This window comes from Colletotrichum lupini, chromosome 2, assembly GCF_023278565.1.
Source record: "Colletotrichum lupini chromosome 2, complete sequence".
NCBI lineage: Eukaryota > Fungi > Ascomycota > Sordariomycetes > Glomerellales > Glomerellaceae > Colletotrichum > Colletotrichum lupini.
In genome coordinates, this window is record NC_064675.1 from 7633665 (window position 1) to 7658896 (window position 25232).

At 54.6% G+C, this 25232-nt stretch overlaps 9 protein-coding genes across 9 annotated transcripts; 6 read left to right on the plus strand and 3 right to left on the minus strand.

Moving 5' to 3' along the window:
• Positions 1–321: 321 nt before the first annotated feature.
• Positions 322–2801, minus strand: CLUP02_04633 (glucan 1,3-beta-glucosidase; the record flags this gene model as incomplete). Its single annotated transcript, XM_049283644.1, has 3 exons — positions 322–2180; positions 2244–2489; positions 2546–2801. 3 exons carry the CDS (start codon positions 2799–2801, stop codon positions 322–324), a joined length of 2361 nt encoding a protein of 786 aa, XP_049140787.1.
• Positions 2802–3294: 493 nt separating this feature from the next.
• Positions 3295–3723, minus strand: CLUP02_04634 (uncharacterized protein; the record flags this gene model as incomplete). Its single annotated transcript, XM_049283645.1, has 1 exon — positions 3295–3723. A coding segment is annotated over one exon (429 nt), but the record flags the coding sequence as incomplete, so codon positions are not given.
• Positions 3724–5294: 1571 nt separating this feature from the next.
• On the plus strand, positions 5295–5843 carry CLUP02_04635 (uncharacterized protein; the record flags this gene model as incomplete). Its single annotated transcript, XM_049283646.1, has 2 exons — positions 5295–5685; positions 5770–5843. 2 exons carry the CDS (start codon positions 5295–5297, stop codon positions 5841–5843), a joined length of 465 nt encoding a protein of 154 aa, XP_049140789.1.
• Positions 5844–5920: 77 nt separating this feature from the next.
• Positions 5921–10668, plus strand: CLUP02_04636 (uncharacterized protein; the record flags this gene model as incomplete). Its single annotated transcript, XM_049283647.1, has 26 exons — positions 5921–5973; positions 6038–6257; positions 6321–6360; positions 6424–6540; positions 6582–6764; positions 6879–6961; positions 7014–7049; positions 7114–7300; positions 7369–7399; positions 7446–7470; positions 7547–7735; positions 7793–7840; positions 8004–8103; positions 8175–8368; positions 8436–8668; positions 8730–8892; positions 8952–9053; positions 9114–9194; positions 9252–9412; positions 9498–9534; positions 9630–9723; positions 9833–9884; positions 9971–10249; positions 10333–10430; positions 10472–10549; positions 10628–10668. 26 exons carry the CDS (start codon positions 5921–5923, stop codon positions 10666–10668), a joined length of 2925 nt encoding a protein of 974 aa, XP_049140790.1.
• Positions 10669–10854: 186 nt separating this feature from the next.
• Positions 10855–13051, minus strand: CLUP02_04637 (WD repeat domain-containing protein; the record flags this gene model as incomplete). Its single annotated transcript, XM_049283648.1, has 2 exons — positions 10855–11845; positions 11898–13051. 2 exons carry the CDS (start codon positions 13049–13051, stop codon positions 10855–10857), a joined length of 2145 nt encoding a protein of 714 aa, XP_049140791.1.
• A 3786-nt stretch (positions 13052–16837) lies between these two features.
• CLUP02_04638 (uncharacterized protein) lies at positions 16838–17329 on the plus strand (the record flags this gene model as incomplete). The annotated part of the gene is made up of 1 exon (XM_049283649.1): positions 16838–17329. The coding sequence occupies one exon, from the start codon at positions 16838–16840 to the stop codon at positions 17327–17329; it is 492 nt and encodes a 163-aa protein (XP_049140792.1).
• A 333-nt stretch (positions 17330–17662) lies between these two features.
• On the plus strand, positions 17663–18100 carry CLUP02_04639 (uncharacterized protein; the record flags this gene model as incomplete). Its single annotated transcript, XM_049283650.1, has 1 exon — positions 17663–18100. One exon carries the CDS (start codon positions 17663–17665, stop codon positions 18098–18100), a length of 438 nt encoding a protein of 145 aa, XP_049140793.1.
• Positions 18101–18646: 546 nt separating this feature from the next.
• Positions 18647–21695, plus strand: CLUP02_04640 (alcohol dehydrogenase GroES-like domain-containing protein; the record flags this gene model as incomplete). Its single annotated transcript, XM_049283651.1, has 6 exons — positions 18647–18851; positions 18910–19138; positions 19190–19834; positions 20104–20253; positions 20456–20530; positions 20621–21695. The coding sequence occupies 6 exons, from the start codon at positions 18647–18649 to the stop codon at positions 21693–21695; spliced, it is 2379 nt and encodes a 792-aa protein (XP_049140794.1).
• A 1330-nt stretch (positions 21696–23025) lies between these two features.
• Positions 23026–25179, plus strand: CLUP02_04641 (methionyl-tRNA synthetase; the record flags this gene model as incomplete). Its single annotated transcript, XM_049283652.1, has 3 exons — positions 23026–23194; positions 23266–24586; positions 24645–25179. 3 exons carry the CDS (start codon positions 23026–23028, stop codon positions 25177–25179), a joined length of 2025 nt encoding a protein of 674 aa, XP_049140795.1.
• Between the last annotated feature and the right edge of the window lie 53 nt (positions 25180–25232).

Below are 25232 nucleotides of genomic sequence, written 5' to 3' on the forward strand. Positions count from 1 at the left end.
ATGTAGCCACGCACCACTGGGGCGGACGACTACATCTAGAAGAAAGTAAACACAGCCACCATCCTAGAAGCGAAGCTCGCGGACGTGCTCGCCAGTGGGCTGGTGGTTGTGGTGATAGACATGGTGACGGACGTGGTGGTCGGTAATACCCTTGGGAATAGGGAAAGCTTCACCCGGCACGTAGGCACCCGCGTACTTTGGAGCGTACGGGATCGTTAAAACCTCGTGCGGGTAACGGCGCTCCTCTCGGAGCACGGTAACTCTCTTCTAGAGGGATCCAGCAACCGCCTCGACGCTGTACCACTTGATGTTGGCCCTCTCCTAGAGGGGAGCCTGGAACATGGCCACAGTGGCGCAGAAGTTGTTGCGGTTGTCAGTGTCGAGCGCAGCGCCCTTGCCGTTGACCGTAACCATGTTGATGGCCGCCTTGGTGCTGAGACCAAAGAACTTGACATCCGAGTTCTCGAGAGAGACCATGTGGTCCTGGCAGTTGTTCTCACCAACGCAAACCTGGTCGTAATTGTTGAAGAAGCTGTACAGGCCGGCACCGTAGATGAGAATGTCCTTGGAGTTGATGGCGCGGACACCCCAGGTACGAGCGCACTTGTCACTCTGGCCGGTGCAGAAGGTCTCAAAGTTGGGGTCGAGAATGGCGTTGTTGACCGTGAAGGGCGTCTTGGCGTCGGGGTTACCCTGGAAGTAGGCCGTCTCGGTCTGGATATGAGCCATGTAGACGTTGGAGGCGTTGTTGAACTGGTAGTTGTAGAGAACGCTGTGCTCGGAGGCGGTACCCCAGAACCAGGTGCCCTTGGTAGCCTCGCAGAGAACACCACGGCCGTTGTAGATGTTGATCTGGGCCTTGCGGTCGGGAAGATCGAGCTCGTGGTCGGCAACCCACCACCAGGTGTTCTCAAAGTAGCCAGAAGACTGGGCCGTCATGTGGGTGAGAAGGTAGGCACCGATGCACTCAGGGTTGGCGGTCGTGGTGACGTTGGGGTTCTTGGCGCACTTGTCGGACTGAAGCTGGGTTCCGGCGCTGCCTCCAATGCGGAAGTGAACATCCCAGAGGCCAGCGGCGCCAGGGGTAGAGCCAGCAATGTTGTACTCCATGAGGATGGCACCAGCCTGGGGGCCCTGGGTCTGGACGATGATATCGCTCATCTCAAAGGTACCAACGTCGCCGGCCTTACCGATGCGAAGCATGACCTTGGGATTGGCCTGGTCCTTGAAAGCGGCACCGTTGGCCATGAGAAGAGGCCAGACCTCGCCAGTGATCTTGATGTCCTTGGGAACCTCGATCGTGTCGGAGATGATGTAGGCACCGTGGTCAAAATAGACAATGTCGTTGGGGCCGGCCTTGTTGAACAGGGCCTGGATGGCAGCGGTATCATCACTCTTACCGTCACCCTTGCAGCCGTTGGCCTTGGCGCTGAGGAAAGAGCTGGCAGGGACATTGGCGTACTGAGGCTTGCTGCGGGTAACAACCTTGCCATCGGAAGCGAGAAGACCAGCGGGCTTGACAATAGCGTCCTGGGCAGCCTGAACAGCCTTACCCTGACCGGCAGTGCCAGTGTAGGTCTTGCCCTGGACGAAAGATCCAATCTTTTGGTTACCAGCGAGCACGGTGGCCTTGGTGTCGACGATCTGGACGGCGGCGGGGACGTTGGAAGTCATGTCGACGTTGTCAAGGATCAAGCTACCGTTGGTGGACGAAGACGAAGGGTTGTAGGCAGTCAAGACGCCGACAGGAGTGTTGCTAATGACGCTGTCGAGCAGGAGAACGGAGCCGACTGTCTGAGCACTGGCACCACCGTTGGACATGTCGATACCGACGCCGCAGTTGTTGATCTTGAGGTCCTGGAAGGTCCACAGCCAGTTCCAGTTCATGTAGACGGCCGTCTTGCAGTTGTTGAAGGTCATGTTACGGGTAGTGAACTGCTGGGAGCCCATGAAGGCACCGTACTTGCCTCCGTTGAAGGTCAGGTCGGTCATGAAACCTCCAGAGCCGTTATCGATGAAGATACCCTGCTGGACGTTGGCGTCGCCACCATCGGTGCGCATGTTGAAGACGATGTTCTGGAGACTGGTAGCCTGGGCAACCTGCCAGTGAATGCCAGCACCGGAGGTGAAGGGCATGCCGGTCAGGTCAATGTTGAAGTTGCGGACAAGCTTCCAGAAGTCTAGGGACGAAAAGTTAGCAACTGGACATCACAAGTTGTTTGGGATATCAAGCAAGTACGTACTGTTCTGGTTGGTATGGGCGTTGTTACCCTGGTCGTCGTACGGGTTGGCATCGATGACGGCCATACCGGTGAAGCTAGCAGCGGCCTTGATGGTGGGAAGCTGAGTGGCATCTCCAACCATGTGAGTGTAGTACTTCATGACAATAGGCTTGGAGACAACGTAGGTGCCAGCGGGGAAGTAGACGAGAGCGGGAGTGGTAGTCTGGGAGTCACAGCCAAAGCCGCAGCGGTTTCCCTCGTCCATAGCTGGTGTGAGGTTAGCACACTATTTTCTTTTGCTTCAAGAGAAGGAAATCACATACCAGCCTGAATGGCGACAGTGTCGTCGGTAGAGCCATCACCCTTCGCGCCAAAGTCCTTAACGTTGCGGAAGATCTTATAGTTGGCGTCACCAAAGGCGGAGACACCGCGGCGCTCAATCGAGGCGACCCAGAAGCCGGCAGCAGCGTCAGGAGTAGCGGCCTGGGGAACCGGAGCAGGCGCGGGAGCTGCGAGGACGTCCGCCGAGAACAGGCGCAGGGCCAGGACGGCGGCCGTAAAGACCGTAGAGAAACCCATTGCGAGGAAGCACAGCCAGCTGTTTGAGGTTCTCTTGTGTTTGGATGGTTGTAAGGAAGGTGAAGACTGAGAAGAAGGTTGGCGGTTAGCTCTCAGTCTCGACTGAAGGAAGTGGTGTTGAAGGTGTTGATGATGATGGAAGAAAATTCCAAACAAATCGCAACTTCGAGGGGATGTGGAAGTAGCTCGAGACTGCTCGAGGAAAGTTGTTTCAAGAAAGGAAAGACTATAATATTTGTTTTCTTTGTACCAGGCCGGGATGATGTGAAAAGTGTGATAGGGCTTAGAAGCTGATGACCCTCGATATCGACATCACGAACCATCCACACCTTAAGTATGGAGGGCGCGTGAGTGTCAGTGACTAACTGACAATCGACTCGCACCGGCCCGCTCTCCACGAACAGCCTTGTTGTCAGTGACTAAAAGGACTGCTGTGCATCACAAGCCTGGATCATGTCCTATTGTTCCTCCTTCGGACGAGACAAGGTCTCTTTCACTCGGCGAGCCCCCCTTGGACCCAGACTGGCCTGGACTCAGATGACAGGTCCCACGTCACGGTACTTCTTGTAGAAGATACCGTTGCCACCAACCCAAGAAGCCAAGAGGAACTGATATTAAGAGCCGAGACAATAGGCCGGTGGTTCGGGAGGGTGTAGGGAAGGAGACAAGCCACGGGACCGGTATCGAAGAGCAACGATGTACAACACTCACCAGAGTAAGGTTGAAAAGTGACAACAGCGGGTGACGGCCGATCGAGGCTCGGTTTTTTTCTTGGTGCAAAGAGTGACTTGGAACGAATCGAAACAGCAGAGTGTGGTAGAATATCCCACCTCTTGGCTTTTGGATACACGCAACGAAAAGGAAAGAACGTCGATGGGAGGACGAGGGTGTGAGGTCGAGACAACAGCAGAGGAAGGGATGGACCACAAACGTAGAAGAGGTTGACGGCGACATGATCGTCTTATATTGACCTTACCTTTTGGGCAGTCCCCTGCCTCGCCGGACGATTTATCGCCATGGTGGCGGCGGCGGCAGTCGGACCTCTCCTCCTCCCAGTCTGAAGCAAAGCAAGGCCCTGGATCCCGGTTCACAACCCCCAAGAGCCGTCCGTCAAAGAAAGGTACGGATACTCAACGACTGGATCTCGGCCTTCTGGGCAGCCAAGCAGGGCCAGTAGGGTTGTATGACCGGGGAAGGGAAACTGAATGATTGAGTGAGAAGGGGGGATATTGGACGTCCGTGGCCCGCCCGAGCTCGACAAAAAACCTAGCCAACAAGTACAACAGCTAACCTTAGTCCTTCTTTCTTTACTACCACCCCTCGCCCAGCCGACTTGCCGCGCTGGATAGGTAATCCTGGCAGAGCACAAAAATGCGATGAAACAAGGATCCAGAGGGGGGCGCTATTGGTTGGGAGGGGATATAGCTTCAAACAGAGCTAGGATGGGGGGGTGGTACGCTGTGAGGTATTGCCAGCAGCAGACAGAGTAAGTCAAGCGACGTGCGCGCGAGGCGAGGCGAGGCGAGAGAGTTGGTGAGTGAGAGAATGAGAGTGACAGACAGACGCAGAATAGAGAAGCATACGCAAGTAGTTCGGACGAAAAGGCCCTGTCCGGAGCAGTTCAGGGGGTTAGTCAATGCGATGCGACAGCCGCCCCTAGTCCAGTAGTCCGGGTTGGACCACCGGGCCCCCCTTCAACCTGGCGATCTGTCGACCTTGTTCTGGGTATATCCACCGTTGGTGGTGTTCTGGTGGTGAGAGGTTGATTGAATCGCATGCAGGAATAGGTAAACGGCCCAAGGTTTAGTTTCCCAAGGGACTGTCATGATCCCTGCACCGCCTCCGTTTCCCGCATGAAAATGATCTTTCGGGCGAGATCTGTCGGTCCTCGAGGCCTCGCCTTCATGATGGGACGCAGGAACCTGGCCATTTGGGCAGTCGATTCTAGGGGAAAGAAAGGAGACTCCACGTGCAGGGAGAGGAAAGTAAGCGAAGGCGGAGGATCAGCCAGCCCGCCCCCAAGGAAACTGTAGACATGTCATCCAACGGCTCATCTACGAGCCATGCTGTGGCTGGAGGAAACAGAACGAAGGTCAGTTCCGTCTGTCAGAGAGAGAGAGAGAGAGAGAGAGGGAGTCAACTCTACTCCGAATGGGGCAGCTGGTTGAACAGTCAAAGATGAAAAGAAGCAAGGTCAAAGACAAGACGGAATAACTTGTTCTCTAGTTGCAGAGAGGTCTTTGGTCTCTGAGTACTGCATGCATTCTGTGTGGCTCTTGGAGTTTACTCCCCCGTCTTGTTCCAATGTCTCGTGCACAAAGGGGCCAAGTACTGCTGTGTAATATTCCGTACCAATATCGGGGAGGGGGAACAAGACAAGACGCCGGCGGCTGTTCTCCCTATTTCGAGGTCCCCCCGTTCCCTTTTTCGCCTCTTGTGCCCCTGGCTTGGCCACTTTGTGTTCTCTTCCCCACCAAAGCCGCCCCTCCACGGATGAGCAGCAGCAAGGATCATTTCACTTCCAAGAGCACACACAACAGGGACAAGGGTATGTTCAAGAAGCAGCAGGAAAGCAGCACCGTCACCAAAAGAAGTTCTGGACAGCCGACATGGAGAGGCCGGGGTAGCTCAGGATCGGGCATAGCGCCGTTTCAAGCCCGTCCACCCTCCACCAGCGGTAGATGCCTTCAGCGTGCACAGCAAGGGCTCAAAGAGAAATGGTTTGATGGGGTTCGCGTCACAGAGCTGGGCGCGTTGCGACCCGATCCCGCAGCGGCACTGGCTGTGGTTGTGCGTTGGTGGCCGTTGGTTGGATGGCAGTTGTTCCTGCGGGAGATGATGAGGACGGAGAGGGTCCAGATGGGCGAGGCGCTTGTGACTACCGGTATGTCTTGACTCTTGGCCGTGAATATCTCCCTCTCACCATTCCTGTCCTACAATGTCATTTTACTGCGCTGACTAGACTCAGGTACTTGGACCGGCCCGTCTGTCTGGAACTCTTCTATGACGGCATCGAAGCGCTCACAAAGAGGTCTCCCATGAAATAGTCAGGTTCCTTGAAGTGGCTGGCCCTGGTCATTGACTCTGTACGACCTGTCAACTGAAGCCACGCGACATACATGGCGTTCTGTAAGCTTGGGCTACCATCGGCCCCCTTCGAAGTTTCTCACCCGTGATGCTGCTCATTGTAACCTTGTGGTGAGAGAAAGTCACCCGTGTCTACCGTCTGCCTCCAGGAATCATATTGTCATCAGCGACTTGCCTATTTTTCTGCGCAATATTGGAAGCTACTGCACTACCACCCCGCAATACTCGATGCTCTCGGCCCTTCTCCAGAGCCAAGCGCTGTCACATGAGAAGACGTTGAGAAGAATCAGTTACCTGCTCCGCCCGGCGCGTCGCTTTCACTTTCAAAAGGTTAATGGACTGTGGGGGAAACCCATCGCTTCGAGCCTTGTGAGACCAGTCTCGTCCAAAAGGGATGATGCTGAAAACCCTTCATCTATTGATGGGTTATAGTACCACTTCAAGACCAGAGCCGGCCCTCGGCACGCCAATCGTAGGGGATATCCCGTCCATCGAGCCCGAAATGCCCCCAGGATTTGTCTGACGATGCTGGCAGTTTACATGCCCCTTGCAGGAGTCATGTCCGCTGTCAACTCGCCAGGACAGGCCCGGGAGAGGTACCTCTGCCGCATCGTTACCAAGTCCGACTACGACTACGAGTTCTACGAGGACCGTCAATGACCAGACATCAGCTGCGGACAATAGCTCGTGCAGGAAACGACCCCAGCTGGACATCGGTGACTGGACCGCACGCAACCGCTGGATCGCCGTACCTGAGTACATCCATGCCTAATGCAACGCTGAAGCCTCGAGGACACATCACTTGCATCGCGTGCGCCCAGACACTCGATATGCTTACTCTTGTTGACTTGTCATGGCCTTGCGGGCCCAGCCTGAGTTCGCGGCCTTGATTTCTGGAATTCCGGATCGTAGATACACTTTCTATAAGGCTTCACTAGGACATATCCGCATTGCGAGCTTTAGGTACGCAACCTTAGTCCCTCTGTTCAGTCACAAACTTTGAAGTATCGATTGATGCAGGAGTCTACATTGGTCCCAAACGAACACAGCTTCATAACATCCCATCTTTGCCAGTGCAGCCGTTTCGAAACGTCGATATCATCTTTACTACTCTGAGTACACCAGCATCGCTCTGTAATTCACTCTTCCCTGGCTGTTCATGTACGCGCAAAACTCTGAATCCTTCCCGGAGTACTTTACCTAATAATACTGTGTGTGTTTGAAGAACACTGGTACTATTGATACTCAGCTTCTCTATTCTCACCAATTGTCCAGAGTCATGTCGTCTTCACGGGCCCCCGAACCCACCCGTCAACGCTTGATCGTCCCGCGCGCACTCTATCTGCGCATCGATGATCCTATTCCTGGCCGCTTGACATGTCCGCCGCCAAGCTGTTACGCCCTGCGCCTTAGTCCCCCAAATCTCCCCCGTGGAAAAAAACAGCGAGCATAGCAGAAACTGACATCTGCAACTCACGAGTACCAAAATACAAGCGACTTGGCGACTTCTTGTCGGCGCCCCCTTTTAGACTTATAGCTGCATGTCACTAGAGACAGCGTTAGGACAAACCAGGACCACCATGTGCCGCTTGCCGCTACACCACATCTCGTCCCCAGTATTTCTGACGGAAATTAACCTTCATGCGTGAAGGCTAAAGGGACGGTTCTGGGCCCAGAAAGTTCAGAAACTTCTCCCTTCTCCTCCCAAAAGAGACATAAACGGTTCGCGACAATCCCTCCGGCTGAAGACCTGTCTCCGCCTGGCTTGGCTTTGGGTTCATTTAGAGCGTAGCTCAATACTCAATATCATCATCTTTAAACCGGGTACATCCCAAAATAAGATCTACGTCTGCCGCCTCTAGCCTCCTTTCCGAGGAGCGCTTGTTGCTCGTTCTCGCGGTCAGGTGGCGTTGCCCATGTTCCCTCCTGTCCACATGGCCTGGGCACACCTGGTGAGTGTTCTACATACAGGCTATTGTAACGTGTGGTACTTTCTCTCGCGAATCGAATCGTGGAGTCGTGAGACCTAGGGCGAACCCCAACATTTTCCCCCCTCGAATCCCCTCCATCCCATGTCCTCGTGGTAATTTTGCGCCCTCGTCCACCTCATCCTAGCTTGTCGTGACCATTTTCTTCCTCGCAGATTCTCCGCGTCGGTCGGTAGCGCAGATCATCCCCACGGGACACTCGAACAAGTCTAATTTCCCCCATCGACGTCAAAGCCTCGTGGTCTAAGCCGGCTCCTCTACGGCGTCATTTTATTCTGCAGAGCGGTGATTTCTTGAGGCGCTGGAGGCCTTGATGTAGTGGAGGAGACAAATCTGGAGAGGGGATCCGGGGTTTTCCTTAACTTGGCATGCGGGAGATTTATCCAAGGCAATTCAATCCATAGAATGAGACCGAAGCGCCTCCGGGGCCACCGTTCGATCCGGGGGTCGAACAAAAATACCTCCCTACCTAACGCTGCGGCGGCATCTACTGTACACTCCGGCGGCAGGCATCGTGAGATGAAGACAAGACTAGGCAACATGAGACGAACACATGTAGATGAAGTTCCTCACAACAAGGCTCAGATCCTCTGCTGCACATCCGGCCCGACCGAGCAGCGTCGCATCCGGCACCATCACGGCGGCTCTTGTGAATGTGCAATGCCCAATATATTTGTGTTCTCCTCTGCCTCTAATCCGGGCTTGTCCCCCGCCCCTAACCCACTCAAACCTGCTGTCTGGGGCCGTGGATGCTGAGGGGAAATGGGGTCCGGGGAAGGACAGAAATGGAAGGTCGGTTCGTGATACTCGACTTTTGTTCTGGAACGACCCCTGCTCTTCGGCCCTATTTCAGCTTCCATCTTGACATCTTGGAGGATCTTGGAACCAAGGCCTCTCGCTCGAATAGGGCCCGAGTCAACTGCCCAAGACAATGGGCGGATAACGCAGCTGAAACTGATGCTTTTCTTGTGTTCTTCCACACATGTGACTGTTTTCACGATACTTGGCAGAGGCATGTGGGAAGCTACCAAGTATTTGGCCGATTGTTCTTTTAACCTCGGTGTTCGCGAGACAGCTACACACGATGTTTGAGGTCTGCCACTTTACCATCCATAAACCTGCCCATCTTTACCATCACCATGATGTTGGCGTGTATTCGAGACTGGGAGCTGGAAGAGTGGCCAAAAGCCTCAATCTGGTGAACCATCTATCAAGACATACTTCTTGTCTGAACTAGGGTACTTCAGCTTTTTGTGCATTTGGCGGCGAGGCTCCCAAGCCGTACGAGTCTTTGTGCTCCCTTCGCCACCGTCTTCCAGTGTCGTTGTGATGGACATCATCCCACCTGCGACTAGACAATACTAATTCTGAGCAGCATCATCGTCGCGCCCTTCCAACCCCTTTGTCAAATCGCCAGCTTAAAGTAAACCATATCGGCGGCCACCTGCACCAGCAAGTCCAGATTCACCGCTCAGATACGTCTCCGAAGCTCAAGCAAGTAGCCAACCGCCTTGCGGATACCGGAAGGCACGGTCCGTGATCTGTCCAGCCCGTCAGTCGCCCTTTGACCGCGACCTTCTCCGTGTGTCAGGTCCGCATTAGGCTGATCTCAATCATCCAGTTTTCCCACCGACGTGCTCTCGGACCGTGGACGGGACGTGGGCAGGCTCAAAGATGAGATTGCTCCCAGGCCCGAGTCCGAAGAAGAGACGCACTGAGTCCCAATGATCTTCTTGGACTCTGGACCGCGTAGCTTCTTGAGGTCGTAGGTATGGAGCCAAGCTTACAGAAGAGCCTCGACATCGACATCTGCTTCACATGCGCATGCTTTGATGCTGGTCGTCATTGTAACCGGACACCCATTGCTTCTGCATCTCACTTGCACCTAGACGTATACTACATCCCTCAATTCTCATGGAGTTTACATCTGCAGCATACATGACAACACACAAGCAGCCGTACCAAAGCATCCCAGTTCGGTCGAACAGGACATGAAACACCAAGATCGGTAAGGTAGCACAGCACTCGAAAAGCACTCGAAATCTCCATCCAGATGTCCATCTCGGTCCCAGTTCCAGAGGACGCGTAGCACAGATTCATCCGTTACCACCACGCCGATAATCAACCCAAGACGTGCGGTAACCACCGCACCACACACTCTCGAAACAAACAAAAAGGCCAGGCAGAGTCGCAAACCAGGCCGACCGAACGGCCATCAGATAAAAAGACCCTTTTGAGTCGAAACGAAACGGAACGTCTGATCTTGCTTGCACCCGTCCTGAAACCCGAATGGGCCAGCAGGTATATTGCCACACCAGCCGCCGCTTTGATGGGAACGAGGCTCACCCCCGTTCCACCTTATTTTGCCGCTTCGTTGGCCCGTTGACTTTTTTTTTTGTCTGGAATGAAACGGTCGTTTTCTCCGCATTCTATATCATGAACCCGTCGTCTCATAGCATGACAATAAAGCATGGCAGATCAGTGGCAAAAGTGTCACTTCAAAACTCCCCATCTTCGCAGGACGTCGGAAAAATGGACGGCCAGGCAGGCGGCAGTTAGCGAACACCCACGGATAAATATGTGATGGCGAAACAGAGTCTATAATGCTTCTATCCAGTAGCCGTCTATGCAACAAAGCCCAGGATGCCATGCAAAACGAAGAAACAAAGTCCAGTCCAAGTGTTTGAACGGATCCCAACCCGAATGAAAAGAAACCGGATCTTGACCAGACACCCGCAATCCCAATGCAAGTGGATGAGTATCCATCGTCATCATCCAATACGCCTCCATGAGGGTTGTGTTCTATCCAGAAATCGCCTCATCTCTTTTGTTTTCGTATAACGTCTACTACGCCGGATCGCCACCGAGTCGTGATGGTCGAATAAAAATGAAGAAGCCAAGTCGTCAGTGGGGGCGGTCCAGCCTTGCCGCTCTCGGTATTAGGATATTATGTAGGTTGTATGCGTCTTTCGTGCCCTCTATATGTATCCGCCCTCTATCTCGCAGGTACCGCCGCTGCTCTCCAGTGCCTCGATGCCGGCGACGTCGGCACCAAAGTCCATGATGAGGATCTTGGGATCCTGTCCGGTGCTGACGATTCTCCGATAATCGCTCTTCGCGCTCAGCACCCAGCTAGCGTGCCATCGTGGGAAGTCGAGCAACTGGCGACCAGTCTCCATGTCAAAGACCTTAATGTCAGTGTCGTAGCTGCCGCTGACAAGACGCCCGCTGACCGAGTCGATATGCAGGCTGCGCACGAGGTTATCGTGGGCCTTCATCTCGCGAAGACATTCGCCCGTGTTGGCATCCCAAATGCGGATGACCTTGTCATTACCAGCCGAGGCGACATATCGGCCGTCTTCGGAGAACTGAGAACACGCCAGGCCCTTGGTGTGACCCTGAAATTCTCGAATGTTTTTGCCAGTGTCAATGTTCCAGAGCTTGACGCGGAAGTCGCCCGAACAAGAGACAATGGTATTGCCGCGCATCTGGACAGCATTCACTGGACCGGAATGCCCTCGAAGCTGACGGAGGAGAGTGCCGGTCGCTCGGTCCCAAACGCAGATGCTAATGTCCTTGCTACACGTAATGATGTGTTTGTCGTCAAAAGCGAGATCCAACACAGCGGCAGTATGATGCTGAAGACGGCGGATCGGTCTGTAGCCCGAGCGAACGTTGTACACAATGCAGCTCGCGTCGGACGACCCAGTGACGAGCATGCGATCATCGTATTGCAGACAAAGAATCGATGCCTTGTGGTGGGTGGGAAAGGAGACCATGGCAGGCATCGAAGGATTCGCCCGCTGGTTATCGGGGAGAGTTGCGTAATGAACCGGCTGTCCTTCGTCGTCGAGAAGCAGGGAGACGTCGTTGACGACCTCAGGCGGGCCGATGACCAGACGACACTCGAATGTCCGCATGTCCCACACTCGAATGGTCTTATCGCGAGAACCGGTGATGATCTTCGTTCTATGCGTATGTTAGTTAAACAGGCTCTTCCGAAAGAATCCTTGATACTTACTCGTCGAACTGAAGGCAATAGATACTGTCCAGGTGCCCATTCAGATAGACGGGCTTAGCCTTGCCCTCCTTCCATCGCTGGTCGAGCTCCTGCTTGGCCTTGTAGATCTGCTTCCAATTCACGTCTGGGTTGATGGGCGGGACGCCCTGTCCTGTTCCAGGTTGAACGGGGAGACTAGTAGCGTAGGTTCCAGTCTTCTCGCGCAAGAATGACTCTCTCCAGACGTGTTGGTTCTTGACCATTTGCTGCCATTCCCGCGAAACTCTGCTCGCAGCGCCAAGAGCAGTGGCGTCCAAATGAGCGAGAACCTGGATCGCCAACTCAACAGGGAGCTGCGCAATAAAGTTGATTCGGCTGATGTTGGCGTCCTGGACCTCCACCTCCACATCGACATCCGAGTCGACACCAGTGACGGTGATGCCGATGCCGCTCTCGCGATCAGTGAAGTCATCAGAGGAAGCGCGAAGCCACTTGTTCTGGAAAGCCTGGTTTGAGGCAGCGGCAGAAGCCTTGGCAGCGGCGCCTGTGTGAAAAGGGATGATGGGCGGCGCGCTTCCACTCCCAGGGAGTGGCAGGCAGGGGAAGCAGTGATCAGACGCGGAGGCATCGCTTTGTGAGTCGGGGCCATGGGACGTCTTGGAGTGTCGAAAGCTTGTTGCCTGGCGAAGGCGGTGCCAATGGGAGTTGGCGTGAGCAGTGCCGGGACGGACATCATTTTGGGGCTCCTCTAAGCCATGAGCACCCCCGATCGAATGTCTCTTGTGATGGTGGACAATGCCCTTCAACGATATGGACGCCCTACGGAACATGCCCTTGATGCTACCATTGCTATTGCCGCCGTTGCCTCCCGCGTGTGCTCCGTGACCGTGCTTCTCAGAGTTCTCGTTGCTAGGGCCGACGTGGCTTCGAGATCGCTCGAGGGAGAGTTCCTCGAGATGGCTCGACAGTTCGGGTTCGATGTGGAAGATGGAGGATTTGCGGCGCCATGGGAGGGAGAGACTCATGCTACGAAGGCGATGTTGCTGGAAAGAAGGTCTGGCGTTGGCGTTCCCATCAAAAGCATCTTCCGGAATGGCGGAAGTGGAGGAGGGCTCGTCGTAGATAGCCTCCTGGGCCGGAGCCCAATCGGAGAGGATTTGGATGCGTGCAGACATGCTGTAGATGCGTACGTCGACGTCGACGTTGGCGACAGTCGCCTAGAGACCAGAACTAGAGGTCGAGATGGATCTTCTCTAGCTGACCTTGCAGACGAGACGACAAGGAAGGGTCCGGGGACGTGGAAGAGAAAGGGGAGGTCGAAACGGATTCGTGGGGAAGCGAACACAGCACAAATACCTAGGGATCATCACATGGTCAGTGGGAGGTTTGAAGGGTTTAAGGGAATAGGTAAGAGAGGGAGATGGGTAGTTCGAGGAGGTACGGAGGGTCTTGTCTCGGTTCCATACCTTCAGTCCTAGCTTCTTCTCCCTTTTTTGCTTCTTTTCCCCCTTCCTAAACCTGACTCTATCTGGCGCGCCGGGAAGTTGTACACTCGCAGGACGGGAATGTCTCGGACTTCCCAGCTAAAGGCTTGGAGCCACTGCAGGGTGGACAATGGGTGGATAAGCAGGTGGCGGCCAGTAAGGAGACGGTTGGGCGGAAGTTTTGGAGATTTTCGGGTGTGGTTCAAAGATATTGAGACAGAGAGCGAGATGGGCTGCAGCAGCCGTGAACGGGGTTGAGTTGCAGTGCAGGCGGAGGGCGGCAGTGGAAAGCTGAACCACGGAAGTCGGCCGGTGGCTCCTGGGGCTCTTTGGGGACTGAAAGGCAGGGCGAGCAAGCCGCGACAGGAAGAGTTGGTGAGGGTCCTGGGGACGGTTTGTTTGGGGGTTGCTGGAGACGACCTATTCAGGCCTAGGGGCGTCGAAATGTCAGGGTCGAAGGGTGTTCGTCCCCCCGGCTGGCCCTTCTTCTCTCCATGGATTTTCAAGGGTCCGTCCTCCTTGGGTGGTGGGAAGAGGGATCGGCTTCCTGGGGTTACCGGATCGGGTCTGGATTCGTCTGCGGGAAATAGGGTGGTGGACACACTACCGGGCAGAACGCGCCGCCACCCAGCGAGTCTTTCCGTGCTAGGTTTCTCGTCGAAGTACGGATAGAGGTGAAAGATGAGGGTGAGGACGGTGACGGTAACACGAAGACAGAGATGAATGAAGGAGGTCGAAGTTGGCAGACAGGTCCGATGACCTTGGAGCAGTTGGGCAGAAGCGTCAGGTAGGTATTCGTGCGGTGCCTAATGAGCAAGTGAGCATCTGCCCGTCGAGCTGTGGGTGCCGTGGTGCCCTGGCGTGTCCTGGTGTGTGCCCGGGTGTGGGAGCGCGAGTCAACAAAGAAAGGGAAGAGAAGAAGAAAGAAAAAAAGGGCGACAGTGCAGATCTCCAGCCAAGTGCGAGCTTCGGGTTTGTGTGATGACTGGCGGCGACTAGTCTTTTGTGGTTGTTGGGCGACGGTTTCGAGTAATGTTGATGTAAATCTCAAGCCGGCGATGGGAAGGGCAAAGAAAAGTCCCGGTCCTTCCCCTCCGGTACCGAGTGCGGTACGTACTTGTATCCAGGTATTTCTTGGGTCTTGGGGAACGGGAAAGCCGCCTCTGCAAGATTCACCTACTTAGGTATTACACTCCCTCAGTCAGGTACTTTACTGTTTCTCAGATCTGTGTACCGGGAAGAAGCAGCGATGCCAGAGGTCAATACGGAACGAGTTGACGGCCGTTGAAAAGAACAACAACGGAAGCGAGATCGCCAGATTGGCGCTGACAGGTGCGAGAACGGTGCGTAGAAGAAGAGATGGAAACTAGGAGCCGGCAAGTATTCGTAGGTACACACACCCACAGGAACGAGAAAGGATGAAAGACGGCCTGGCCGATAGGTATGGGCTTACCACTGTCAGACTTCACCTCAACTTGCTGTAAAGGTACTAGTGCTGGCGAGAAGTCGTTGGACGTGCGCCACGCCTGTTGCAGATTGCACGGGTAGCCCGGGGAACCGAGTCGTCTTTGTGCGATCCGGATGGTTTTGTATGCTGTGGTAGGTAAGTCGCAGGTGTTCAAATGATCAAACAGTGGAAGTTGATCCCAGTGGACAAAGAGGAAGCACAGCAGAAGAAGGTATCCCGTGACAATTCAACATCATGTGGGCATGGGATGATAGAGGAGTGACCGCGATACTTGAAGTCAGTGTGCCAGGACAAGAATACCGACTCTACCGCATCAACATGCGCCGTTGTTGCTGTTGACATTCATCACACAGCGTCGCAATGTTTACATTCCGAATGGGCAAGCCATTCTCGAAATCCCGAACCGCCGCCTCATCTCGTAAGGTTGGCTGCAACCACAATGAAATTGCAGCGTGGCAGGCCTCGCGGGCGCCGTGGCGGAAGTACCTACGGAGGTACCTACGGTACCAGGGCTGTCAAACAGCAGAAGGGGGCAAAGGTATCGGTACTTGGTGTTTCGGATTTTCGAGCCACTGAACTGCGAAACTTGTCTCTATCCCCGGTGACTAGAGACGTATTCGATACTTCTGGTAAAAGAGAATTTTGCCAGGTCTCGATACCAATTCTCGCTACCCTCCATCTTCTCCCATCCCGAAATCCCATTCCCATCTACAAAACTTAGTACCGTGGGCAGCCAGCTGGTATCATTGAATTCCCACTTGCAGGCAGGTCGCAGCATCTGCCTCGACAGTGTCCAACTTCCCGGGGTCTCGGTCCCTGAATGCAAATACCCTGGAAATCCCACCCTTCCCGCATCGCATCCTTCAGGCTAGGCCGCCTGCAACCCTGTAAGCGGAGATCCAAAGTCAATTTCCGATGTTTCCTCTCTTGCAAACTCCGGTCTGGTCAACAGTTCTTTGTGTTTAACCTGGTGTCAGAGACAGCGGCATCCATTTGTGTGTGCTTCTTCGAGGTCGCAAGACGACGATAATCCAGAGGATCATATCCGTACAGATAGTCAAACATCAGCTTCGGCAATCGCCCTTACCCATTCCAGTCCAGAGACGACTCATCCTTTGACCCAGCATGGCGGACGTCGTTGGCATTGTGGCAACCAGGCTCTGAGACCTTTACAATCGGAAATTGGCTGTCACACTCTTATGCAGCCGACGAATGAAGGGCAACGTTCCGTCCATCCACCGTCACATCTCACCGGTGCCTTACCGCCTGCTCCTATTGTTCCTCTGCCACTATGTGCCTAGTAGAGTACCCGAGTATTGCCATGAAGGTCTCACTTCTACCCTGGCGGTGGGCTCCCTTGGCCGAGCGCTGCATTGTCAGATGCGTCTAAAACACAAAGACGGCGCGGATAAGCGAGCGCCTGGGAAACTCTTCATCTCAAGAATAAAGTTTCGGAAATGAGAGTCAATCGCAGCCATATCCTCCTCGTCAGGGATGATTTTGTGACTTTTCGCTTCCCCAGATGCTCTCGACATGAAGGTGAGCTAATACCTTTCATGTTAGATCGTGAGCTTCCTAGACCAAGTCAAAACTTAAATACAGAGCGTTGAGCCATAGAATAGATCCGTAGAAGATGATCGTCCCAATGATGGGCAGTATGATAAGCTTCTACGGTGACCTGTGACCGTCGACCTTGAAGCAGCAATGTAGCATCATGAGATCGCAAATTCCCATCTGAATTGCGTTTGGGGCACGGGCCATTTACCCTTACCTTCGGCTCCGGCGCGTCGAGCCCCGGTCAACCGGAGCTCAAGTTTTTCCTTGCTCCTGCCGATGACGAGAGGCCCAGTCCATCAGGGTGCCCGTCACGCCAGAATCTCCAGTGATGAGACGAAACCGCCCTGACGTCCCCTCTCAATTCTTCAAGCTTCACTCTCCATAATTCCTGACGAGAAGTTGACCTTCTTGTTCTCTCGTCGACGACATATCACTCTCAAGAAGCTGCAAAGATGCCGCCCAAACCTGCCCAATTCGGCAGAATAGGCCTCGTCATTCCGCTCTTCTACCGCGTCTTCTTCCTAGGCATCGAGCCCATCTCTGCTCTTGTCGGTGCCTATTACGCACACGTGCGACCCGACGACTATCTCCAGCTCACTCACGCCGTCTCAAAACCCGAAGTCATTCCCCAAGGAACCTCGATCGTCCTCTCCCAGCTCGCCAACCTATACCTACTCTTTGCTCTCAATGAAGCCCTCGTTCTTCGCGCCACATCAGACCTACGCGTCTGGAAGACCGTCCTATTCGTGCTCCTTGTAGCCGACTTTGGACACTTGTACACAGTTCGAAGCTTAGGGCCAGAGGTGTACTACAACTTCGCCAAGTGGAACGCCATCGACTGGGGAAATGTCCCGTTCGTATACTTTGGTGCCTCGATGAGGGTCGCATTTCTGGCCGGCGTCGGATTAAGCGGGCGACCGGCACCTACAAGAAAGCAACAGTAGAGCATGGGGGAGTTCGCCAAGCTCAAATAGCCTACCCGGCCGGGATGTTGCTTACGCGCCGGAGAACCGCCCGATCATTGCACCGAGCCCGAGTCGCCGATGTTCGGTCCGCACAGAACCGCGACCGAAAGTGAAAGTTCTGGGAGACGAACTGAGGAAAAGGCGCCGTTGGCAAGGGGGGAAGAGGAAATAACAGCGAACGGAAGAGACAGTCCAAGCGAAGGCTGGGACAACCCCGAGCCAGTACCGACATATTGGACTGGTCACTCACCCTGACGGCGTTACGCATACCTCGATTAGATACAGCGCGATGAAAGCATCGAACCAGTACGCATGACCGGACTGGATGGTTGGCTAGGGACATTTGCACGGCACACATGCACTCGGAGACATTTGCCGAGATACAGCGAAGAAGGGAGTTCAGACATCCAGTGCAGCGAGGTTGGCCCCTCGACGAAGAATTTTTGGTCCAGGCCAAGCCCGACGTTATCTGTGATCGTGGAGTTCCCATCCGCCATCAAACGTCGAAGAGGGGATCTCTTCCCTCTGTATGGTGGGATTTTCGGCAGCCGGTCTCGGAAAATCCTCCGGACAATTTTCCTTCCCCAACTCCCGGAGGAGCCACCTCAAATCGAGTGGGTTTTGGGGTGCAATTGGCGGGCAATGGTGGGGTATCATCGCGGGGCAGCGCGACACGATGAATGGAGGGCGGGTGAGTGTAAGAAAGTGACGAAGAAGGATGCGAGCTCGACAGGCTTACAGCAGAGATAATTGAACGGCAATCACGACAATAACGGATTCGATTTCGAGAAACATGCTCTTTCTTATGCAGTCCCTTTACGAACACAGCCATCTGCGACGGACGGACGGATGAGGGAAGGAAGTCAATGGCGCAAGATTGTGGAAGAATCGAATGAGAGGGCCATCATTTGCTTCCAACAAGCGCCTAGCCTCGAGCAAGGGTCCTGCCCCCATCTAGCTCCCATGGGCAGACATTGCGGCGCGACATAAGCCCCTCCTCGACCGAGCTGGGAGGTGCCCCTCACTCAAGGATGGATGTCCTACGCTCCACGCGCAGCGCCGCGACAAACGAGATGGTGGGGGGTTTCGGGAGAAGCTCTGAAAATGGTCAGGGTATTTCATCCGGCGCGGTTCCCTCTGCCCGTTGTGAGCAGCGTCCGAACCTTTCTCCTCTTCCTCCTTCTCTTCCTCTTCTCTCGTGCCATCCGAACACTTCCTGTAATCAAATCACGGTCGTATCTCGAGTAGCCAGACGAATCTACAAGACAGCTCTTCACTCACACTCAACTACCCATCATGTCGATTCCCGAGAAGTTCACCGGCTTCCAGGTCAATAGTGCCGAGACCTGGCAAGACTTCAAGAAGCAGGAGTTTGACCCCAAGCCGTTTGGTGACTACGACGTCGATATTAAGATTGAGTGCTGCGGTGTTTGTGCCAGTGATGTTCACACCATCAAGGGTGACTGGGGTGCTCAGCCCTACCCTCTGGCGGTTGGTCACGGTGAGTCCATGTGTCTACTGCGTAGTTGTGACCTGCTGGCTAACTCCGCTATGTCTAGAAATCGTCGGAAAGGCTTTGAGAGTCGGCTCCAAGGTCACCAAAATCAAGGAGGGCTCGCGTGTTGGTGTTGGAGCTCAATCCTACGCCTGCCTCGAGTGCCGCCAGTGCAAGAACGACAACGAGACATACTGCAAGCACCAGCTCGACACCTACGGCTCTACATTCCCCGACTCCGGCGCCATCTCCCAGGGCGGATACTCCTCCCACGTCCGCACACACGAGCACTGGTACGTGTGTTTGCTACTCTCGAAATGAGATGCATGCTAATCAAGTAACAGGGTTTTCCCCATCCCCGAAGCCCTCCCCAGCACCATCGCTGCTCCTATGCTCTGCGCTGGCCTGACAGCTTACAGCCCTCTGATCAGAAACGGATGTGGCCCTGGCAAGAAGGTCGGCATTGTCGGCATTGGCGGCATCGGTCACTTTGGTGTCATGTTCGCCAAGGCTCTGGGTGCTGAGGTCTGGGCCATTTCCCGTTCGCGATCCAAGGAGGCGGACTCTTTGAAGATGGGTGCCGATGGCTACCTGGCGAGCGGCGAGAAGGGTTGGAACGAGCCCCACAAGATGACTTTCGACCTCATTCTTAACACGGCCAACTCATTCGAGGGCTTCGACCTCTCTGCCTACCTTAGCCTTCTCGACGTCCACGGCAAGTGGGTGTCTGTCGGTCTCCCCGGTGGTGGTGGCATCACTGTTCGCAACCAGGACTTCCTCCCCAACGGCTGCTTCATTGGCAGCTCCCACTTGGGTAGCAGACGCGAGACGCTGGAGATGTTGCAGCTTGCTGCCGACAAGGGCATCAAGACATGGGTGCAGGAGGTTCCCATCAGCGCCGATGGTTTGAGGTCGGCGATGAACGGCATTGAGGATTCCAGTGTCCGCTACAGATACTGCCTGACCAACTACGAGGAGGCATTTGGCCAGTAGGCATAAGGGCTGCATGGGTGCGATGTGAATAGCGAAGTAGAAGAATACCATTTAATGACCATCTACAATTGCGTATCAGTTGGATCTCTATATCGGAGGACGCACTCATCACATCAGTGAATTATCAAATGTCCCTGCTTCATCATGTGTCAGTGTCGCGGCAGAATGCGACCTAATGGAAGAGTTCCGTCATTCCGGATGCTCATTTTCCGGGCGCATTTGTAAGTTATTCCCTTTCATCTTCTTTTGCTGGGTACCCAAACAGCCCGGTGTGCCCGGCGCGACCGGTGCGATCGCCGGTCATCGGCAACACAAACAAGGTTCCGCGGGGAGAGACAATGACCGACAGGGGTCTGAGGAGCTCAGCCATTGCGGCTGTGTGCGGTGACATCCCAAGCCGCCCGAGGAGACCGGGGTCTCGGCAAGGTGACATGACTGATCTGATCGATTGATCTGGGGAAAACGTCTAGCGTCTTCAATCCAACTTCGTCCATCAACCACATTTTTTGTTTTATCCAAAAGCTCTTCATTCGTTACACTGGGGAATCCGCCGGACGGCAGTGGATGATGCTGTGTTTGGGTTGAGAGGAAACAGAGAGAAACATTGACATCATGAGCGCTTACCTGGACGCCAGCAATGGCCCGCCGGCGGATGATTCGATGCCCAGCTATGAGGAGGCGGTCGCCGGGGGGTGCGTTTTCTTTGCTTGACATTTACGCGCATGATTCGCAACAATTCAACATCACTCAAGATATGCATAGATAACTGACCATATTTACAGCGCGCAGCGGAATGCAGTGAGGACACACTCCGTCTCGGGATCAATACAATCCCTCAACCTTCACGACGGCACCCTCCCACCATCAATTCTGCGCCTCAAGCACCTCGGCCGCGCAATCTGCCTCAACGGCCCCGTCACCTCCATCGCCATCAGTCCAAAAGGCTACGTCGCCACATCGCAAGACAACTCGGGCACCGCGCTTCCCTCGAGCACCAAGATCTGGGACTTTCCCCAGAAGCCCGGCGCCGTGGGCGCGCGCCTCGTGCCGTCAGACATCAGCAGCGACGCGCCTGTGGTCGTCTTCAGCCCGGATGGAAAACTGACGGCGGTGGTGGAGAAGGATGCAGGATGGAAGCGGGAGTGGCGGGTGAAGCTCCGCGCCGGGGAGGAAGGGCGAGGGGTGCGGTGCGCGTTGAACGGTGTCGGGCATCCCGCGGCGTTTAGCCCCGACGGGAAGAAGTTTGCGGCGGCGGATCCGTTGGGCGTTGTTGTTGTGTTTGAGGCGGCGACGAGTCCGCCGGGGATGCCACCTACGAAGAAGGTGGCGGGTGTGATGAACCATGCTGCGCCGACGCATGTTCTCTTTATGCCGAACGGTGCGGACCTCGTGACGCTGTCGAGGGACGGGACGGTGAGGATATCGGAGGCCAAGACGGGGAGGACGCTACGGCGGATGGAGGTGGATGGGGTTGTGACGGGGACGGGGACGGGGGCGCGGGCGTTGGGGGCGTCGCCGGATGGGAGGGTGGTTGTGTCGGTGTGGGCGAGGGCCGTGTATGTGTGGGAGCACGAGGCTGGGCGGGTATCGAGCTGGGAGATGAACAAAGTGCGGAACAACGAGGGGTGGCCGCTGGCGGTGTCGCCGGATTGTCGGTTCCTGGCGTGTCGGACAGAGGAGGGGATGGATATCTCGGATGTGTACTCTGGACAGGTTCTGGCTGAAGTGACGACCGCGGTGGGGATTGATGGGCTAGTGACGGCGGCGGCCTTTTCGATGGATGGGAAGATGATGGCTGTTGGGAGGCATAGTGGTGTTGTTGATGTGTGGAACTTGGCGCCCTATGAAGGATTATGATGATGGGAGTTTGTATTTTGTCTTAATCTGTCTATGACGGTGCGGGAGGGAATGTTTTTCTGTTGGATTCATGTGGGAATAGCGATGAATCAGGCAAAAGTGCTATCTTCATGTTCAAAAGTTACGGGAAACAAGGGAGATTACATATACAGATGTTGATTCAGGCATCTCATAAACCTATCTCAGGGAGCATAGTACGGAGCCTCAACCCAGAGGTATTGGTCTCATGACTTATCACCAGGGCATTGGACTTCATCTAGAAACCCCCAAAGGCGTTTCGCCGAAAAGCAGTGACCAAATTGGACTCGCTGACGTATTTTGCATTATGTCGTCTCTTATTGTAGAAGTCAATCGGGACGGGATCTCCTAGTTCGGACGAATACGGTTGGATTGTTATCAGCATCTCTGGTTATTTCATTCATTGAAGGGATGGTATTTTTGTCATGAATACCACTTGATAGTTCGTCAATCGTCTTATGAAACTGGAAATCGAAAAGAGCTCCCAGAACGAAGGCAACGTAAATGAATTTCAAATATCATGCCTGGGCTGCATGTTTAGTTTGAGAGAATAGGAAGGTAAACATACTTCCTGCTTTCGATTAGGCTGTAAGCCGTGTGCTCGCGTGACTCTGTCCGCGACCAGCCGAGCACAAACACGTCCAGTGCCGTCTGAGCGAACAAAGGTTGCGGAGGTGACAAATGGAGTCATAAGTCGAGGCTTGATGACCAATGTTTGGATATTGAGCCACCTGCCCCAAAGTCTGTTCATTGCGCCCAACGCTCCCTATTGTAATCACGCCTTTGTGTGCATTATGGCCTTTGCTGGTCGTAAGAGCCGAAGCTGATATCAATGGCATTTCAAAACGCGAATATATGCTAAGTCTTGACGCCGTAATAGAACATCGCGTTTCATCTCAACCCTTATGTAACTCATCTCATGATCAAATTCATTCCAGATATTGAATGAGTTGCCTTAGTGAGTGAGTCCCTTACATGAGTGAGTGAGTGAGTGAGTGAGGATGAGAACTCGGCGATTACGATTGAGAAATGGCCCAAGCTTTTCGACCGTGCCCCTCATCCCAAAAGGGGATAGTGCGGGGTCCAAGGCTCGCGCAACATTTCAGAGTCAGTCTGGTAGGTAGGTGCGACTCACAGTTGGCAGTGGCAGTTGCCCTGGGCAGTGGGGGACGTACCTCACCGTGGGCGCAATTGCACACCGTGCCGCCTGACTCCCTTCCCCGAGAAAGTCGGCATCTCAAGTTTCCATTCTTTCTTTTCCTCTCTCCCTCCTCTCCGCCTCTCCTCTCGACACACAGCAAACAAACACATCATGGCGCCGAATCCCATTCTGCCCGTCAAGGGCAAGAACAATGTTCTAATTACCTCCGCCCTGCCCTACGTCAACAACGTTCCTCATCTCGGAAACATCATTGGCAGTGTTCTGTCTGCCGATGTCTTTGCGCGGTACTCCCGTGCTCGCGGAAACCCCACCATCTACAGTATGTTGCGACTACCTCTCTCCCTTGAGTGTCTCCCAATGCCCAATCCCGGCTGACCCTTTCTACTACAGTCTGCGGCTCCGACGAGTATGGCACTGCGACCGAGACCAAGGCCCTTGAGGAGGGCGTAACCCCATCCGAGCTGTGCGCAAAGTACCATGCCCTCCACAAGGGCATCTACGACTACTTTGATATCTCGTTCGATATCTTCGGCCGAACCCCGACCGCCCAACAGACCGAGATTGTCCAGGACATCTTTACCAAGCTATGGAAGAACGGATACATTGAGGAGCGCGAGACCGTTCAGCCTTTCTGCCCTGTCGAGGCCCACCAGTCTTTCCTCGCTGATCGATTCGTCGAGGGTGTCTGCTCTATCTGCGCCTACGATGGTGCTAGAGGCGACCAGTGTGACAAGTGCGGTAACCTTCTCGATCCTCTCGAGCCCGAACCCGAAGCAAACGCTTCTGCCGATGACGATGTTGCTGCCAAGCCCACTGGCTTCTTGATCAAGCCCCGTTGCAAGCTCGACGGAGCTACCCCGGAGAAGCGCAAGACAAAGCACTTGTTCCTCAGACTCGATGCTCTCAAGGACGATCTGGTCAAGTGGTTCAAGGAGTCTAGCAAAAAGGGCGCATGGAGCAATAATGCCGAGCAGATTACCCAAGCCTGGATCGACAAGGGCCTTAAGCCCCGTGGTATCACCAGAGATCTTAAGTGGGGTGTCCCGATCCCGACTCACGAGGTCGGAGAGGACTACGCAAGAAAGGTCTTTTACGTCTGGTTCGACGCCTGCATCGGATACGTCTCCATCACCAAGAACTACACCGACGGCGACAACCTCGAAGGCAAGAACTGGGAGCAGTGGTGGAAGAACCCCGATGACGTGAAGCTGTACCAATTCATGGGCAAGGACAACGTTCAATTCCATACCATCATCTTCCCTGGATCTCAGCTCGGCACCGGCGAGAACTGGACTAAACTGCACAAGATCTCCACTACCGAGTATCTTAACTACGAGGGTGGCAAATTCAGCAAGTCGAGAGGTGTCGGTGTCTTTGGCAATCAGGTTCAACAGACTGGTGTGCCCGTCGATGTCTGGAGATACTACTTGCTGTCTCGCCGCCCCGAGACTTCCGATTCTGAGTTCATGTGGCAGGAGATGGTTGACGGCAACAACAACGAGCTCCTCAAGAACCTCGGCAACTTCTGCCAGAGAGTCAACAAGTTCTGCCAGGCCAAAACCGAAGGCGCGGTTCCCGACTACACCAAATACACTGATGACTACCTGAAGAAGCACATCGACGAGGTCAACACCCTGCTCAAGGAGTACATCAACAACATGGAGGCCACCAAGATGAGAGCTGGTCTTCAGACCATCATGTCTATTTCTGCGTATGCCAACCATTTATCTCCCCCGTTATTTCGTGACGTGAGCTAATAATATCGATAGCCTCGGCAACAAGCTGCTCCAGGACAACAAGCTCGACAACAGACTTCTTACCGAGGAGCCTGACCGCTGCGCTGCCGTTGTCGGTCTCGCGCTCAACCAGATCGACCTTTTGGCCTCTCTCGTCGCTCCTTACCTGCCCAACACCTCGACTGCTATCCTCAAGCAGCTCGGCGTCGAGCCCAAGCCGTTCATCCCCGACACCTGGGTCACTGATGCCATCAAGCCCGGTCACAAGCTTGGAACCCCCGAGCATCTCTTCACCCAGATTGCGGCATCCAAGATTGAGGAGTGGAAGGACGCCTTTGGCGGCGAGGAAGTCAGAAAGCAAAAGGAGGAGGCGGCGGCCAAGGCCGCTGCCAAGAAGGCGGCAAAGGACGCCGAGAAGGCCCGTAAGAAGGCCAAGAAGGAGGCGGAAAAGGCCAAGGCGGCCGGAGCTGGAGCGTCGGTGGAGTCTACCGAGAAGAAGGCCGAGGCTGACCCGGCCATCGAGGCGGTAACAGAGGCCATCTCCAAGACGGATGTCCACACATCGTAGAGTAGAGTAAGACGAGTAGGCGTTTCATGATTATTGGCGTTGTAGAGAGGCTA